The sequence below is a fragment of the Solanum dulcamara genome, chromosome 2 (assembly GCF_947179165.1).
Source record: "Solanum dulcamara chromosome 2, daSolDulc1.2, whole genome shotgun sequence".
Lineage (NCBI taxonomy): Eukaryota > Viridiplantae > Streptophyta > Magnoliopsida > Solanales > Solanaceae > Solanum > Solanum dulcamara.
In genome coordinates this window covers 13,313,044-13,330,594 of record NC_077238.1, presented here as the reverse complement: position 1 = coordinate 13,330,594, position 17,551 = coordinate 13,313,044, and the positions used below count along the sequence as shown (strand labels likewise).

Sequence of the window (17,551 nt, the reverse complement as noted above, 5' to 3'; positions counted from 1 at the left end):
AAATTCTAAATCACTCAAGACTTGGTGTCATATTCACAAGTCACTATTTCAACAGAAATGAAAAATATACAAGTCTATATGTCTCAGTTCTCAAGTAGAACAAAGCATAAAGTAAATGGACGACGAGAGTCTGCCAAAGTAGACGAGCTGCTACCTCTCACGCATCCAGAAGCTCGGTCCGATCAAAGAAGTACTAAGAGAAGGAGGTGTCGGCTTAGATCCTGCATAAGTGTAGAAGCAAGGGGTGAGCACCAATAACACGGTGCTCAGCAAAATGGAAACTAAACTCTAAATAAAGCAATGCAGAACACAGATACTCCTGACATCCCAACCACAATCCTCCACAACAACACCTGTACTCAGACAACTCAATCTATACAGTTTATATCACAATTATACAAAAATATTAGACAGTCCACAAATAGAAAGTACGAATGCATTCTCACCGTTATACTCAAACAAACACAGGAAATCACAAAATCACAATCTATCAAAAATAGATGTAAATGCAATGTCAAATATAGTGATGCATGTCTGTCCTATGATACACATCCGCTGATCACCTCAGACCTGAACCCATGGGGGCCTCACATAGACCATGTATCCGCCGGAAAAGTCCTTAGCCAATATCTACCGGAAGAGACCTCGATCATAATATCTGTCGGAGAAGACCTCGACCGCCGGAAGAGACCTCGGCAAATCACCTCGACTAGTAGAAACCTCGGTCCCAATATTCAGTACCTCACTCATATCATTTCTCAGCCATCACAGATAAATATATGCATAAGTAATGAGTGAAATAGGATAAATGTTCACATAAGATGCCATATATTCCACAATCACACAATAGATCAATGTCTCGTAATTCAGAACACTTAGACAATTATCCCTATTTGAATTTCGCTATCACACTTCAACTCATATAATTCAATTCAATCTAATGACTCAACACACCCTTATTCCCTCACATAGGAAAAATACAAGGTTCAACATACTTAACAAAGGTTAGAATTCCACTTGCCTTAGCCAAAGGTCACGAACAATCTGAAATCACCGCCTTTCCTCTCCGACGATACTCCAAATCACCACAATCTAATCAAATATAGACTCACAATCACATTTTGAAGCTATTGACACTAAAATCAAGCAATTCGGGTGAAAATGATAAAATGGTCAAAAATCTCATATCGGAAATCGAACTCGGAATCTGATTGTTTTTAGATGAAAATGTTCCTCAAGTAATTAGGAATCTATAGGTGAAAATCATTTCAAAAAGGAGGTTAAAACGAGTTCAAAATCCCCATTTCTCTTTTAAAAGTTCATGTTCAAGAAAACCCAAAACCTTCAATTTCAAGTTAAAATATGAAATTATTCAATGCAAATTAAGAAAAAGTGAAAATACATTACCCAATACTTTTGTCGTGAAAAAACTCGAAGAAATCGCCTAAATCGAGCTTAAAAATGTTAAACATACTTTAAGCCTCGTCTAAACCCCTTTTTGATGTCGCTAAAGCGACATGGCGTCGCTAAAGCGGACCATTGCTTTTGCAATCCGGGGTTCGCTTAAGCGAACCCCGCTTAAAAGGTCTGTCTCGCTAAAGCGACGAGGATGTTGCTTAAGCGGGCGTCGCTAAAGCGATGGGATCTCGCTTAAGTGGTCTCCACTAAAGCAACTCTCCCTCGCTAAATTGATCGCACCAAAGATCAGCAACTCAAATTCTCTGTCTCAAAACTTCCGAAACAATCATCAGGATTCGTTCGGAATCCCATATACACAAATCATATATACAAACCTACTAAATTCGACATTCCAGACTCAATGGAATCATCAGAATTTGAATTCGAGGCCTCCTTGACCCAAAATTTTATAAGTCGCAACTAAGTTAGTTTCGACACTTGAATTACCCAAAATATCCTTCGGGACCTCTGAAAATTATAACAAAGTCATTTCTAGCATAAGAATCACCTTCCGAAACTATTGGAACCATCAGAAATAGTTATTTATTCAAACAAGATATATAAATTACTAATAGATTTAATGAATTCTATCCAATCCGAGCACCCAAACCCCAGATGTTGACCAAAGTCAAATTTGGATCAAACTTTAACTCAATTTCCAATTTTGGACCTAAATTCCACGTTTTAACTCCAAATCTAATTTCGAAAACTCTCCCAGACCAATTTTCACATTTCGAAACTGATAAAATTGAAGGAATTCCATTCCAAGACTTGAAACTCCAAATAACTCCAAAACTCAAAATTTGGCAAATTAAACCTTTAAAATCCATTTCTCAAGCAAAACCTCAACTTTTCACAAGATTTCCAAAAACTAACGTTCAGACCCAACCAAAAATTACTCGGAGAAACTAACGGGAGGGGTAAAATGATAATTTTATCAAAAATGTCGAAAATGATCTTCAGAGTCATTAGATTCGGATATGAGTCTCATTTCATCCACCCTACACCCTGCACCATCAATGTGTGAAAACTTCTCAATCCAAATTTTGAGATTTGTTTAGGTATAATCTTCTTGTATTCGATATCCACTAATCCGATTAATTCGGACTCAAGTCAAGTTAGATCCATTTAAGAGGGAAACTCTCCCAATTTGAATTTTTCTATTTTTAAGGATCAAATTCAAGATTTCTGATTAAAATTGGGGATCATATCTTCCTACCACAACTCTTAATGGTTTGTATAGCCTTTTTTTCTTTTCTTAAGGTGGGGTGCTTCTGTAGTTTATTTTGTTTTATATTAATCATTAATATTGTGCAATTATGTATATTTATAACATAAGCAATTATATATAAAAATTACAAATGATGTGGATTGATTCAAAACCTTTGTAGCAAAGGAAGCTGATCAAGTTTTCATTGAAATTTTCCTTTCCCAGTTTCCATTTGCTTAATAACATTGGTTTCTTTGTTTAAAACATAAGTATAATCTTCTCTATACTAATTACTTTATTCGTTAGCCCGACAACCTCTCAATCTTCAATTTAGTAAAATTACAAAGTAAACGAACTACACAAATAATGTAATGGTCTACATCGTATTAACATGTCAAAAGAGTTTAAATTGTTATAACATTTACATGTCTAAGTCATTTGAAAGTTAATTACATTCAAGTATTTATACCAAGTATAAGCTAATTACTTAAAAAACGATTGTAACATGTTAAAATGACCAAGTTTTTATAAGATTACACTCGCGATCCTTTTTTAGGACATTCGACAAGTAAGATTAGACATGTATAATTTCACAAAGAGTAAATCAAAGACTAAACATAAAAACGTAATTAATTAAATTAATAATCCCCCTAATTAACAGAAATTAAAGAAATGTACGTGGCAGTATCTGATTGCACTTGCCAACGTACGTGAAACAGATTGACGGTGGAAAAGGAAAACGGCACCCACCATTGGAATGGAGTGGCATTCTCGTAATTTCATGGAAACCCGTAATGCCATTTTGGTAACATCAAAAAGATCTCCTTTCCTTTATTTATATTGCATCAAATTTCTTTACGCTCTTTACATATTTCAGCGTTAATCTCAGGTTTCTCTCTCAATAGATCCCTCTTCCAAAAGCTAGATCTTCCTATCTTCATTCATTTTTCTCTTCAATTTCATGCATTTGTAGTAATATTTTCGAGAATTTCGCTATTGAAATCGATTTTGTGTGTGGATTTGAGGTTGATATTAGGCTAGGATGTGGAAACCCACAAATCACACAAATACCTGCCGCGTACCGTAAATTCAGTTTCCATATCAGATTTGTGGGTTTGTAGCTGCTGATGCGCTTTTTTTGTTTCAGTTTTTGTGTAATTTTGTGTTTTTATGATTTGATCTGAAGAATGAGCCATTTTACTGTTTCGGTCTATTGAAAATCGTTTTGTATGGATTTGAGAATGTCTCCAGTTGATTTTATGCTAGAATGTGTTCAATGTCATGTTGAAATTCAATTTTTGTAGAGATGTTTTTTGCTACATTTGTTGTGAGCAGCTGGTATGCTTTTGATTTGAGGTTATCTATCTTAGATTAAGTGGTTGGTAGCAGCAGATGTGTTTTTTTTTGTTTCATTGTTGGTGTTAATTTGTGTTCCTTTAGCTGAGAGTCATTGTACTGCTTCGATCTCTGCAAAAATTGTAATGTATAGTGGCTTGTATCATGAAATTTTGGATTTTAGCTTTTAAAGTGTTGATTTTGCTCGTCAATGTGATCATTTTGCTTTGTCATTCAGATCCACATATAGAATAGCTGCAACTTGGTATGAATCAGCATATGGATCTGAATTTTGAAGGCAATTATGGACTTTAGCTGTATGATTTAATTGTGTAATTTTTGTGGTGTAGGGATCATCATCAAGGAAGTGGAATGGGGCTCACATTCACCAAGCTCTTCAGTCGGCTTTTCGCCAAGAAGGAAATGCGCATTCTAATGGTTGGTCTTGATGCAGCTGGTAAGACCACCATATTGTACAAGTTGAAGCTGGGCGAGATCGTGACTACTATTCCTACCATTGGTATGTAGATCACTGCATACATCAGCAATGTTCTTTGCATTTACAATTTGGTTGTAAGGCATGAAACATGCCTTTTGCCTGTTCCCTTCCAATATGCACTGGTTAGGCATAACATTTACTTTATTACTTTGACTTGGTCTCTGGTTATATATGCTATTAGGTATGCTGCATGACATGTATTAGTGCCAGACCTTATCATGAAGGTCGATTTATGTTGTGCAACTTTTATTTTATTGGTAAACCACATCTACCCATCCTCGATCCCTCTCCCTACGAGTCAATAGTGGCATGTCCCCACTTTCTTGTGGTGACTTGAACCCCCCAACTGCAAGGCTGGCAGTGGAGCAAGCTTTCCGCTTGAACAGCCCTGTCTTGGCACTATGTGCAACTCATCACTCAAAAGATTAACCTACTTGTTATTTTGATAAATAAAGAATATGAATGGTGATAGGCGGTATTATAAATCCTTCTTCCTGGTGTCATTTCCTGCAAATGATTAGTTGGTTATAACATATCCCTCCTATTGTCTGCCTGCCTCTCTCTGCTTTGGTTCTTTATGGTGAGTAGTCTTAGTAAAGTGTTGCTCTTAAACTTCTCAAGGTTTATCAGTGACAGTTTGTCATGCAGATTTGTAATGTTCTGTGTTATAATTTATATGATACTAAATTACTAGCTAATGGTCTCTGTTATATCACTGTATTTTCTTGGTGACTATTGAAAAGATATCTTGTTCCAAGAAATACTTGTCAGCTTATGGAAAATGTACATTCATGTGCAAATAATACCGTACTGCTCCAATGAGCTATATTATTAATAATCGACAATTTTCAGGTTTCAATGTGGAGACTGTTGAGTACAAGAACATCAGCTTCACTGTTTGGGATGTGGGGGGTCAGGACAAGGTATACTCTTTTTCCCCTAAGGCTGTATGTTCTGCATTGGTCTGGCCCTTGTATATACTATATGCCGAAAATAAGTCTTGCCACTTCTTCCCTTTTTTAAATGTACTATATGCCGAAAATAAGTCTTACCACTTCTTCCCTTTTTTTTACATCTTTTTTGGTATTTCCTGGTACCTTTATCCTTTCACATTGAATGAAGAGTGAAGATTTTGAACAATTATCTGATAGTTCTAACTTCATTTGTCATTCACTTTTGACAGATCCGTCCATTGTGGAGGCACTACTTCCAGAACACTCAGGGTCTCATTTTTGTGGTTGATAGCAATGATAGAGACCGTGTTGTAGAAGCAAGAGATGAATTGCATAGGATGTTGAACGAGGTAATGATCCTTGTCCACACTGTGCAGGGTTATTGTTGTTTCCAGAAAATAAGCATGTAGGTTCTAAAACATTTGAGCTCTATAGCTTGAATTTATGTGCTTATTTTGAGTTCAAGTAGAGATGATTGATTGTAAATGTACTTGGATCTTCTTTGACAAAATTCTCCGTGAATATCATTTTATTGTTCAACAAATTAATGGACTACTATAAGTTGAATTGATCCATCAACTTGTTTCCTTCTAGGATTTCAGATTCACCATTAATAAGTTGGTAATATATCTAGAAGTTATTTGGAAGAATGGGTGTGGGAAGACTAAAGAGAAGTTTTTCGTGAACTTATGATTTAAGCAAATGTCAGAATAGTTGAATTTTCTCACTGTGCTTGCATCACCACATTGCATGTTCCGGTCCTTTTATTTTTTGTATAAGAACACAGACAAAATAGGCCAGGGGCAGTAGTGACGGTAGCAATCTATGAGAAAACCAGCTACTTTGCTACTTACAGCTCATACGTACCATTATGCTCTATGTTCTGATTTTGTAGCCATAGCTACTTCTCATTATTTATTAGATGGCAAGTGCAAGGTATACATGGGGATCTGTCAGTTAAATTTTCTTGAGTGACCTGTGGACTCATTTATTGTCTGTGGCAGGATGAACTTCGGGATGCTGTGCTTCTAGTTTTTGCTAATAAACAAGATCTTCCTAATGCAATGAATGCTGCCGAAATAACTGATAAGCTTGGACTGCACTCCCTCAGGCAGCGTCACTGGTAAGCATTTTGATAGTGCTTGTGAATGATTTGCTTATTTTTGAAGACCTCACTGCTTTGCTTACTTTTGAGGACTTTCTAAATTGGGTCTTTTCTGTATCAGGTACATCCAGAGCACTTGTGCAACCTCTGGAGAGGGGCTTTATGAGGGACTTGATTGGCTTTCTAACAATATTGCTAACAAGGTAGTTATACCATATCATTTATCAAAGCTGTTGAAACTTTTGCTGGCGTTAATTTTTGGGTGGAGTAAGGGGGTTAATAAGTGGCCTCTGATTATTTTCTCAACCTCTTTTAACAGGCTTAAAGTGATGCACAGATTTGTTATTGTGGGTTGATCCTGGATGCAGGCGGGGTTTTATCTAGTTATTTTTTCTTCTCATGTCAGTGTGGTTATGAATATCTTGTTGAAAGCATTTTGTGTTTCCTTAGGGCTTTTTGTAATGGCTGTGTAATACAATGGTCGAATATATGTAATTGCTGTTTGATTAGGTATATTGTCATAAATTTGTAAACAAAGACTAGCTTTCATATTTGTTAATGGTTAAAGTCTTGCAGTCCCCTTTTCTTTTTGTTCGAGTTCTTCTTAACATTTTGCTTTCCATGTTCATCGGAGTTTTTGAGAGATCCTGCCTGATAAGAGGATGGTGATTTGATTCTACAATGTGAGCTGAGAATTAGGAGAAAAATGTACTTATGATGAGGTGAGTCATGAAAGGTTCTTTTTCAAATCAGTTGAGGGATATCATGGACCACTTATGAATTATGATGAGAAAGAGTGAAAGGCATTGGTTTAAGATGTTCAAGAAGATTCTTCAACTCCGTTTTTCCCCCCTCTTTTTGGGTATCAACATAAATTCAATAGAGAAATTTACACATTCAAGTATTACTCTACATAACAAGATTTTTCAAAACATAAGAAATTAAAAGAATAGGTGTATCCTTCATTTTTGTAAAATTAACCCTCCCGATCTTCCTTAATTTCTCTTTCATGTTTGTGGAGAGAAGAAATACAGGGCAATTTACCAAGTTGCTTCAGAATGTTGGCGTGCAAGCACAAACAATCACGATGTTAACATTTCAGTGATGCAAAAAATGGAGTGTAAATATCAGATTATTTTTCACATTTACTTACCCATGATCAACCATCAAACTGGAACACAAACTTGATAATCTTAGACGAGAGAAAACAAACTAGATTTGGATTAAACTCAAACTTTCAATGACAATGTTTTTCCCAATAATATAAAGACAGCAACTCCAAAAGTTGCTACCCTTTTCTAGGCAAAGTAAGTAGATGTGTGTTCGGCATGTTTTGGAATATAAGTACCTAGAATTTCTTATATATTTTCTCTATCTTTGGTACGTAAGTAGAAATATTATTTCAAAAAAATTGTATATAATTTTAGACAAATATTATGGGTCGGGATGATAGTAAAGATGATTTGTATTGGAGGTAGGTAGAACACAATCAACATGAAATATCATTTGTAGAATTTGTTTTTCCTACTTTCACTAAGGAAGTCACTTTTAAGGAACTTGTTTTTCAAAAATGTTTTTAAAAATATTAACTAATCGAACATGAAAAAATTGAAATAGAAACTATTTTTGTCCGTACTGAACATGCCCTAAGAGACAATTCCTAAGAGAGAGTTTTAAATATCTTGGGTCCGTCATTTAGGATAGTGGGGACATCAATGTTGATATCGCATATCGCATTGGGGCGGCATGGAGAAAATGGAGCCTTGTCTCTAGAGTCTTGTGTGATAAGAAGGTACCACCTAAACTTAAAGGTAAGTTCTACACAGTGGTGGTTCGATCATCCTTGTTGTAATGGGCGGAGTATTGGCCAATCAAGAAATCTCATGTTTAGAAAATGCATGTTGCATAGATGAGGATGTTGAGATAGTTTGGGCATGTGCAAAGGAGGTGTGGGTACACGGAGGGATAAGGGAAGGCCAAAAAAGTATTGGGAGAGAGATGATTAGACAGAACATGGCACAACTTCATATTATCGAGGACATGACTTTAGAAAGGAATGAGTGGAGATTGCGTATTAGGATAGAAGGATAGTAGGGGTAGAGTGTTTTCTTGCCTTGCGAGTCTTAGTGTCTGGTGTAGGATTAGTCATGCGCTTGTAGTTCTTGTCACATGTTATTTATTGATACACTTGAACCAGAGATCTTTCCGAAACAGTACCCTCCCCATTCCCAATGGAATTTTTTCGGACCTTTCAAACTCCAAAGCTTCTTCAATGGAGTTTGAATCTCCCGCAACAAATTTTCCAGCTCCGAAGCTCCTTCAATAGAGACCAAATCTCCCCACAACAAAGTGCTCCAATCCAAACTTATTTTCTGGCTCTACCTTTATAAATTCCAGATAATTTGCTCTCTCCTCTCCATCGCAAAAAAAATAATATATATATAACCAAATAAAACTCAAATTTCAAAAATTCCAAATTAAGTAGAAAGATATATCTATAGCCAAACGCCTACTAATTGGAATCTTGCTTAAAAGCCACTTCAATTATAAATCAACAGAAAGTTATATCACAAAACCACTTCAATGGAAACATGAACAAGTAATGTTCATTGCACATGGGGAGTCTATTTACAAGTAAATCAGAATTACATAATCAAACAACAGAAAGTTGTGAAACTATGAATTCCATTTGAAGCCAACTGTACTGATATTCAACAAGTTGATGCAATAGCCTCCATCAGAGCAGCTACAAATTCCATTTGTTTCTCTTGATTCACTCTATTAAAGGTGGGAACATGGACAAAGAGACACTTGTGACCTTTTTCCTCTGTGAATCGGAGAGAATGGTAGTACACATAATTGCACACAAAACGGCCTGCATCGTCGGACATTGTCACATCAAATCCTTTCTTCTTTAAGAACTCTAGGATTGACTCAGTAGAGCAAGATGTCTTCAACCACACACAAAAAATAATAGATTAGGACACAAGGAAAGCGGAGGGATTACAGGCAAAGAACTTAAACGGGGAAACTCATTAGTAAATGTTGTTCTTGAGAGAAGAGGAAAAGACTTTGCAGTCAAAAATATTCTGCTTATTTTATTCATACGAGACATGGAAATAAATAGATGAAAAGACTCCTATTCTATTTCAACTAGGGTACTAAATAAACTCTTATTCTAACTCAACTAAATAACTAAATTTCAGAAATAAAATGCTAAATTAAAAAGAAACAATAACAGTAAATATCTCAATACTTCAACAGTAAACAAAATTAAACTTTGCTATCGGATAAAAAAGCACTTTACTACTTGTAATATACATAAGCAGATTAAGTAAATACGATATGAAGAATAGAAAAGACCTTTCTTATTTGATGTATTCCTCCATCTTCTGGAACAATAGGTAAACGCTGTGGAAAGTCAATAAGAATATTAGCATAACGAAATATCAGGTTAGCTCATCTCAATCTACTTCATTCCAGTCAAGAGATGAAATGCCTTGCCTGAGGTTGCCAACCAAGCTCATCTGCACAACGAAATGTAGCTTCATTTACTGCCAGCCTCTCAATTGCAAACTTCGTTGCTCCACTGTTTACCCCAAGGTGAAGCTGAACAGATAACACAGGACTCTTCTATATCAGCAACACATCTTATTTTTATCCAAGCATTCCAAGTATGTGTGTGTGAGGGAAGGAAAATAGTAGAAGGCACAGAATGCAAGGCCGTCAAAATAGGCACATAACAAATGTATGCATTTCGTCTCACTTACTCCTATATCATACATTGCATACAAGATTGATTTTATGAAGTTTCAATCAACCTCATTCCATGATTTCATTTTAAGACAAAAGCTAAAATCCAATGCGATGATGCAAAGAGTGTCTTCCCCTGCTGTTTGCATATTGAAGACCTGATATGTGCCGCCAATTTCTTTGGATTTAAGTTGGCATGCTAGAATTCTGGATAATGGTTATTTATCCTGATATCCCACTCAGATTGGTAGCTAACTATTGAGAAAAAACCAATTAGCTACAAAGTTAGGCAGCAACGGTGGACATGTTTTGGCCTTCTCTTTTCTTCAGTCATGCACTCTCAATCCAAAGACTCAATTGCTAATCTCTTGGTCACAAATTAGCATATGTTTTTACTATCATGTATGAGGTGGTAATGGGCCTAACTAGTTTCCTTTTGGGAGACTAAAAGTTCAACAAAAATGGTACAACTTCGGGAAAAAATTGCTAATAATATTGGGTTTTAGTATCACCTGATACTATCCAAGTAAGTTAGTCTATGAAATTTGGTCTTCCACAAGGATAGAGAGCTTATCTTTCATTTATCCAATCTACTACCTCCAAGCTTGATAACCACAAGTTGGGAAATAGTCTGAACGGTCTGATGCATGCATTTTTGTAGTCAAATTCATCTATAAGGGTCAACGGAAGAAAATGGACACTCCTCCAATCAACTTCCCCAAAGAAATGGTTTAGCAGCTAATTACCAATTCCTATTATTCACTCAAAAATGTTAAAGGCGGATGATTATTGAGTTCCGTATCATAGTACTCTATTCATTTTATATTGGCGTATGCTGAGTTTAATGTCAGACTAGCTGCAGAATGCTCTGGCTGCAACCAGGACAGGACAATAAGCTCTCAATCTGTCACTATAGGAGTATGATCATTCTTTTTTTGATAACCGTACGAGCCAGTTTGCACGCACCTCGACTAATTCTACGGAATACTTGCCATCTCCCACCACCAACAACAACAGGTACCATACCAGGTAACATATGGGAAGAAATCAGTTGGTGTGTTTTTGTCTCTGTTGGACTATAGGAGTATGATCATTAGCTCACTACAATACAATTACCCATCAAAATATCTACAATTCAGAGGTAGCAAATAAAATAGAAAGCATTATTCTTGCAATTTGCTGCACAAGATAGTTTAAAGAGCAAACATTAGTCCACACAAATTATCCAAAGGAGAAGGTTTGTCTCAGCAGAACTAACCCATATGACTTGTCCATTATTTGAACTGTTTCCTGAAGAGGACTCCTCTATGACTTTCAACAATGCCGGAAGTCCACCCTCTCCAGCTGTTTCAAGAACAGTACAGCTACCCAATGTCACACCAGCACGTAATCCTCTCTTTTCAACATAATCTTTCAAGTTGTTAACTGCTATCTCCGTAGGATTCTGAGCAACACCATGAAACTTCTTGAACCCCGTGACATGAATGGTCACAGATTTTGGCCCCTCCGACCCCATTTCCTCGTTCAAAATATGAAAAGGATTCCTAATACTTGATAGCTTCCACAATTAGCTACCTGTTCATGCCAGATATATTACACCTATTGGATTTTGATTAACAATCAAAATGAGCAAAGCAACATCGCAACATTTCAATTCAACACACCAAGTAAAAGTTTAAAAAAATTCTCAGTGCCTACAAAACAATTGACAAAGAGGAAAAAAGACAAAACCATGATAGCTACATGATTAAGCATTTATTTACCTTTTTATTTGTTTCCCCCCTTGATTTACCAAGGACCACCGTTGCATAAACCCATCTTTCCGTTACAACTAACAGTGTAACCCCAATGGAAATTAAATTATAAATCTGGCATACAAGTCAGACGTAGGGGAGGATCCAACCTTACAGTACCAGGTACATCTGAACCAGTAATTCTGATTGTGTAAAAATTTACTAACATCACAACAAATAGTAGATATAAAACCCACAACTTTAAAAAAAAAATATAACAGGTCCAATGCTTAACCTTGTCGTTTGGTGGGAGGGATAAAAATAAATAGTTTGTTTCGTTGCCATGTTTGGAATAACTTATCACACCATTTATATCATAGTGATGGATAAGTTGGGATAAGTTATCCCATATACATGGTGGGATAACTTATCCGGTATAACTAATCCCAGGATAATAAATTCTGGGGTAACTTGTTTCCAACCAAACGACTCTTAAAGATTGAACCCATTAAATTTAAATTCTGAATCCATGTCTGATCTTACGCTTTCTTATCTAGACACGGTGATTCATTATACATTCACAATACAATAAAAAACCATAGTGACCTACAAGTCTAAAGGTAAAGTCAACCCCTAAACAAAATACCCATCAAACCATACTTTTGGAAGCAGATTAAGAAGTAAATGTTACATCAAAGAAAAGGCCGGGAGAATCTTAATAGCTTAGTTGGTTGACTATGTGAGGTACGATTCTCCACCATGTTCCATATTTAATAAAGAGGTCTTACGTTTATACAAAGAATCATGAATTGACCGACAACTATCAAATTTAGCAATTCGAGAAAAATCAAGAACATAGAGATACTAAAGGCAAAGGCCTAAATAAAATACCCATCAGATGATAATCTTGAACAAGTTGGGAAAAAAACAGATAAACACAAAAGATGATAACTTTAAACAAAGAAAAAAAATGTTGCACTCATCTACAAATAAAAAGAAGAACTACCCCAATTGAAAAATCAAAAGATCAGAGCTACAAATTAGAGAAATGGGGTTTACCTAAATTAAGTTCTTGTTTCTTGGGATTATGAAAATAGAAGAAAAGAACAGAGAGAATAAAGTTGGCGTTAGCAAAGAAGAATTTAGCTACTACTCATTTGCTTCTTTTTCTCTCTCTCAAAAGCTCTTCGTAAAGAGTGTCCAGTGGGGACATGATGTTGGACGGTGATTCATTGAATTCATATTAACCCTCTTTCCTTTATGCAAGATTCCTTTTTTCTACTCCTAAACCAAAAAATGGTGAACTATTAGAAATTGGGTGATTTTGTATTTTCCATTTTGTTTACCATCATTACAATTGATTAAAATACCCCTCATCTTAAAGATATATCTAATTTGAATAAATAAAAAATAATTATTTTTATCTTAACTAGATTTCGACCTCAAATTCTCAAATATTCTTGACAAGTTGTTTTTGGGTAAAGTTTCATCATGCATTTGACCACAAATTTTTTCAAGAATATTTGATTGTTTTAAAAAATATTATTTTACATTCGTAAGTTTTAAAAATTATTTAAAATATCCATAAGTTTGTATTATAATTTTATAATGAACATGTTTCGTTAAAAAAAATTTTATAACATAATTGATAACAATCAACAATAGCAAAATAATAATATGGGTAAGACTTAAGAGTAATAAGAGGCTATAGTTGAGGGGACTCATTTTCTTAGCAATAAGAGGCTATAGGTGTTTTTTTTAAAATAATTATTAGAAATTTATTATTTGTAAAATATGTAACTTTTTTCATATAAGAGGAAATAATTATGAAGAAGTATGCTTCAAGTTAGCTACAATAAATTTATTAAAAGATAAAATTTAAGACCTCCATTTAGTTTTAACTTTAGATCAGTAATATGTTTGAATCGTCCATGAATTGAATATAAAATATATAAAAATAATATAAAATTGTAATATGTAAGACAAATATGTAAAGAGCGTCTTAATTACCCTAAGAATTCTACACATTTTTTCCCTTTAGAAAAAAACAAGCTTTTATATCAAAATAGATGCCAATAATTCATGTTATTAAAAATAAGAGTTTTCGGGAAAAAAAGTATCTTTTTTTTCAAAAAGAAAATATAAAAGAAAATAAGTCACCTAAAACAAAATTAAAAAAACTACAAAATTTAGAGATTGAATCTGAAATCTCTGTTAATAACAAAATTTATTTACTGGACAAAAAGTTTAATTCATGAGATTGCAACACAACGAAATGGTGCAACCGTGACACTTTCTTACGATATGTATTTGGTGCCACCTAAATGATAGACGCCAAATGTGGGATGTTTTCAATTCTTGTTGTTTAAAAAAAATTGACTATCTAACCACATTTCTAATGGTATGTAAATTTTCTTATTGCGAAAGAAAAGAAAAAAGATTGTGTTAGTTGGAACTTGGATGAAGTCTTTCAACAATATTTTCAACTTAATTTGATAATCGTTAGGAAATAAACAAAATTACAAGATAAGTAGTATAATTACAGAAAAGAGAGGAAATATTATTTCTTTCGAACTTTGATGTACATATAAAGAATTTATGAACGTGACACATCAATCCTTTGTACCGAAGTAAGGTTGAGTGCGGACGATAGTTATATGTCCGCCAGCAGTCAAGATTGAGTTTTTTTTATATTTATAAAGAAAGAAAAATATGAAATTGAACTAAAGTGCATACGTGTCAAGCTGCAAGTCAAGTATTGTGATATGTGTCATTTTGCGTGGCCGCCAAGTGTCTCCTGAAATAATTATCATGTATCATGTGTGCATGCTCTTCATATGCCGCGTGACATGTTTATTTTTATCATCACATGTTACTTGCAAGCTGCTTACTTGAGTTATTTGTGAGTTGTTTGCTTGATTGCAAATCTTAGGATATACTGCAAGCCTTTTTAAGACCCAAATGGACATCATAATTTAGTGTATTCATAAAACTCCCTCTTGGATATTCAATAATACATAATGCGTATCATTAAAATCTTACTAGAAAAAATTTTAGCGAAGAAAAAAAGTACACATATTTGATATTTTAGTTGTCTTATTAAAAATCTTGAGTAAAAAAAGTACAACGCGTATTTTGCTCTCCGTGATAAAGTCAGCAGTTGTATTTTGGAGACAACACATTTCGATCGTACGTATAAATTTCTTTCAGATATTGAGGTTGATAGTGCATTGGTGAATAGATTTGTCAAATACTCGATTGAGTGAATATGTTGAACATATACTACACTATTATTTTGAAGATTATGAGTATAAAAGAATTTTGATTAAATGTATTTCGTTTTTCTCCTTTCAATTGATGTATGTATGCAATATTATCTTCATATAATATTATTTTGGAATATTCCTATTCAGTCTGTATTTTTTTGGATATAGTGATTTATTGATCTCAGCCAAATATATTTTTTACTTGCTTCATGAATGACAATTATCTCCACATAATTTTAACAATTAGCAATCGAAGTTTGTTTGTTGTTCGCCATGATATAGTTATACCTCCATATGTAAATAAATAATCTATCAATAATCTAATTTTATGTGGATCAGACAAATAACATACACCTACATAATCAATTAATGGTAAATTGGGTCACTTGAATTAAACAAACTCATATCAATTATTTCTTTGAGGCATCTTAATATTTACTTAATGTCATTTCAGTTTCTTCTCATTGGGAAAGAGCTAAATCTTGTTAATAAGATCATATATAGAGAATATAATGTCATATCAAATCGGATATTATTGCTAATGATACATTAATGTCTCAATTGCACTAAGAATATAATGTCATGAGGTCGAAATGAATCTTTACTTACGTTACTGATCTCATAATGATTGAGGTATTTAGTGAATGTGCTTTGTCTATATTAAATTGCTTTTGCATAATTTTGATTTATATTGATTGATAGACAAATATTTCTTTGTTATATGCTCAATTTGTAGATCAAGACAAAATTTTATATTTCCAACGCTTGTTATTTTAAATTCTTTTTTCAAACATTCTATTGCTTTTGAAAGTTTTGTCGGACTTACAATAACACTTATATCATCAACATACACAATAATTATGACAAATTTAGATTCAAACTTTTTTATAAAATACAAGGATACATTATGTTATTTTGTATCCTTCTTTCAACAAATACTCACCTAGGTGATTATATCACATGTGATTGATTATTTCAATCCGTATAATAATTATTGAAGCTTTATTGGATAAAAATATTTAAAAATACTATATGCTTCATGTATTTTAAATCCTTCGAAAACTTACATAATTTTTTTTACAATAAACTATACTAATTGGTTGTGACAACACTCATTAAACGCATATCAAAATTTTTATGTACTGACAGATTTATAAGATATTCGAAAATAATTACATTCATCAAAGATGAATATGTCTCTTCATTATAAATGACAAGTTTTTACAAAAATATATTATGATGTAAAAACCGTGTATTGTGTCTTACAAATTTATTTTTGTCATTTTATTTTGATACAAAAACTCATTTATACCCTATTAATTTTATACCTTCAAAGTTTGAACTATAGATCTGGAGAACGAATTTTAACCCCATTTTCGAGATGGTTTTTGCTAATAGATTCCTTATGCCTTGGAGAACGTTTTCATCCAAATTTTTTTTAAATACCCTCTCAATTCCAGATTCGAGTTTTTGGGTTGATTTCAATCCGATTTCCAAAATTGATGATTTAGGTGTTGTTATGCTCATTCGAGTTTTTGGGTTGATTTCAATCCGATTTCCAAAATTGATGATTTAGGTGTTGTTATGCTCATGTTCTTATTGGAATTTTATAGTTGAATAGATTTTATTGATTTGGAGAGCTGATGAAAGGGAAAGTCCAAAGTTTCAGAGTAATTGTGGTTGGAATTAAAACAAGTGAACTTCTAAACATGTGTTAAAGCTTGTAGAATCTCGTATTTTTTGTTATGCGTGTTAGGGATTAATGAAAATTGGTTCGGGTTACTCGATTATTTTGATTGAGCTTAGTAACGAAGAAGAGGGGTAATAAAGGAAATTTGATGATTATATCAGTGTGATCGATGTAATGATGATTTTAATATATATTGCGGACATGTGAAGTGACTATATTGATATGAATTGTGTATTGTTGTTGATATCATCATATTGTCATGATTTTTATGAACATTACTTATTTGCATTGGTTCTAATATATTGTGATAAGACTGAAAATGATGAAACAAAGGGGTCTGGCCACACCTCTGTGTCAGGTATTATAAAACAAAGGGGTCGGGCCACATGCTCTATGTTAGATATTATGAAACAAAGGGGTCGGGCCACATGCTCCGTGTCAGGTATGATGAAATAAAGGGGTCGGACCACACCCTCCGCGGCAGGATATATATCTATATAAGGGTGCGGGCACACTCTTCTCGACAGGTTACATGCATAGAAATGTCCT

At 34.0% G+C, this 17,551-nt stretch overlaps 2 protein-coding genes across 5 annotated transcripts; one reads left to right on the top strand and one right to left on the bottom strand.

Moving 5' to 3' along the window:
* Positions 1 to 3,497: 3,497 nt before the first annotated feature.
* Positions 3,498 to 7,154, top strand: LOC129880350 (ADP-ribosylation factor 2). 2 transcript variants are annotated; one of them, XM_055954341.1, is made up of 7 exons: positions 3,498 to 3,557; positions 4,354 to 4,523; positions 5,355 to 5,425; positions 5,686 to 5,805; positions 6,460 to 6,578; positions 6,682 to 6,763; positions 6,880 to 7,154. In XM_055954341.1, the coding sequence occupies exons 2-7, from the start codon at positions 4,376 to 4,378 to the stop codon at positions 6,883 to 6,885; spliced, it is 546 nt and encodes a 181-aa protein (XP_055810316.1). In that variant the 5' UTR covers positions 3,498 to 3,557; positions 4,354 to 4,375; the 3' UTR covers positions 6,886 to 7,154. The 2 variants fall into 2 exon arrangements, with proteins under 2 accessions (XP_055810316.1, XP_055810315.1); XM_055954340.1 differs by lacking the exon at positions 3,498 to 3,557 and adding an exon at positions 3,566 to 3,781.
* Positions 7,155 to 9,041: 1,887 nt separating this feature from the next.
* On the bottom strand, positions 9,042 to 13,304 carry LOC129880348 (uncharacterized). 3 transcript variants are annotated; one of them, XM_055954338.1, is made up of 5 exons: positions 13,106 to 13,304; positions 11,572 to 11,912; positions 10,065 to 10,169; positions 9,924 to 9,971; positions 9,042 to 9,511 (listed from the first exon to the last, which is right to left on the bottom strand). In XM_055954338.1, exons 2-5 carry the CDS (start codon positions 11,827 to 11,829, stop codon positions 9,272 to 9,274), a joined length of 651 nt encoding a protein of 216 aa, XP_055810313.1. In that variant the 5' UTR covers positions 11,830 to 11,912; positions 13,106 to 13,304; the 3' UTR covers positions 9,042 to 9,271. The 3 variants fall into 3 exon arrangements, with proteins under 3 accessions (XP_055810313.1, XP_055810312.1, XP_055810314.1); XM_055954337.1 differs by having other exon boundaries at positions 11,572 to 11,888; positions 13,106 to 13,303; XM_055954339.1 differs by lacking the exon at positions 13,106 to 13,304 and adding an exon at positions 12,077 to 12,535 and having other exon boundaries at positions 11,572 to 11,888.
* Between the last annotated feature and the right edge of the window lie 4,247 nt (positions 13,305 to 17,551).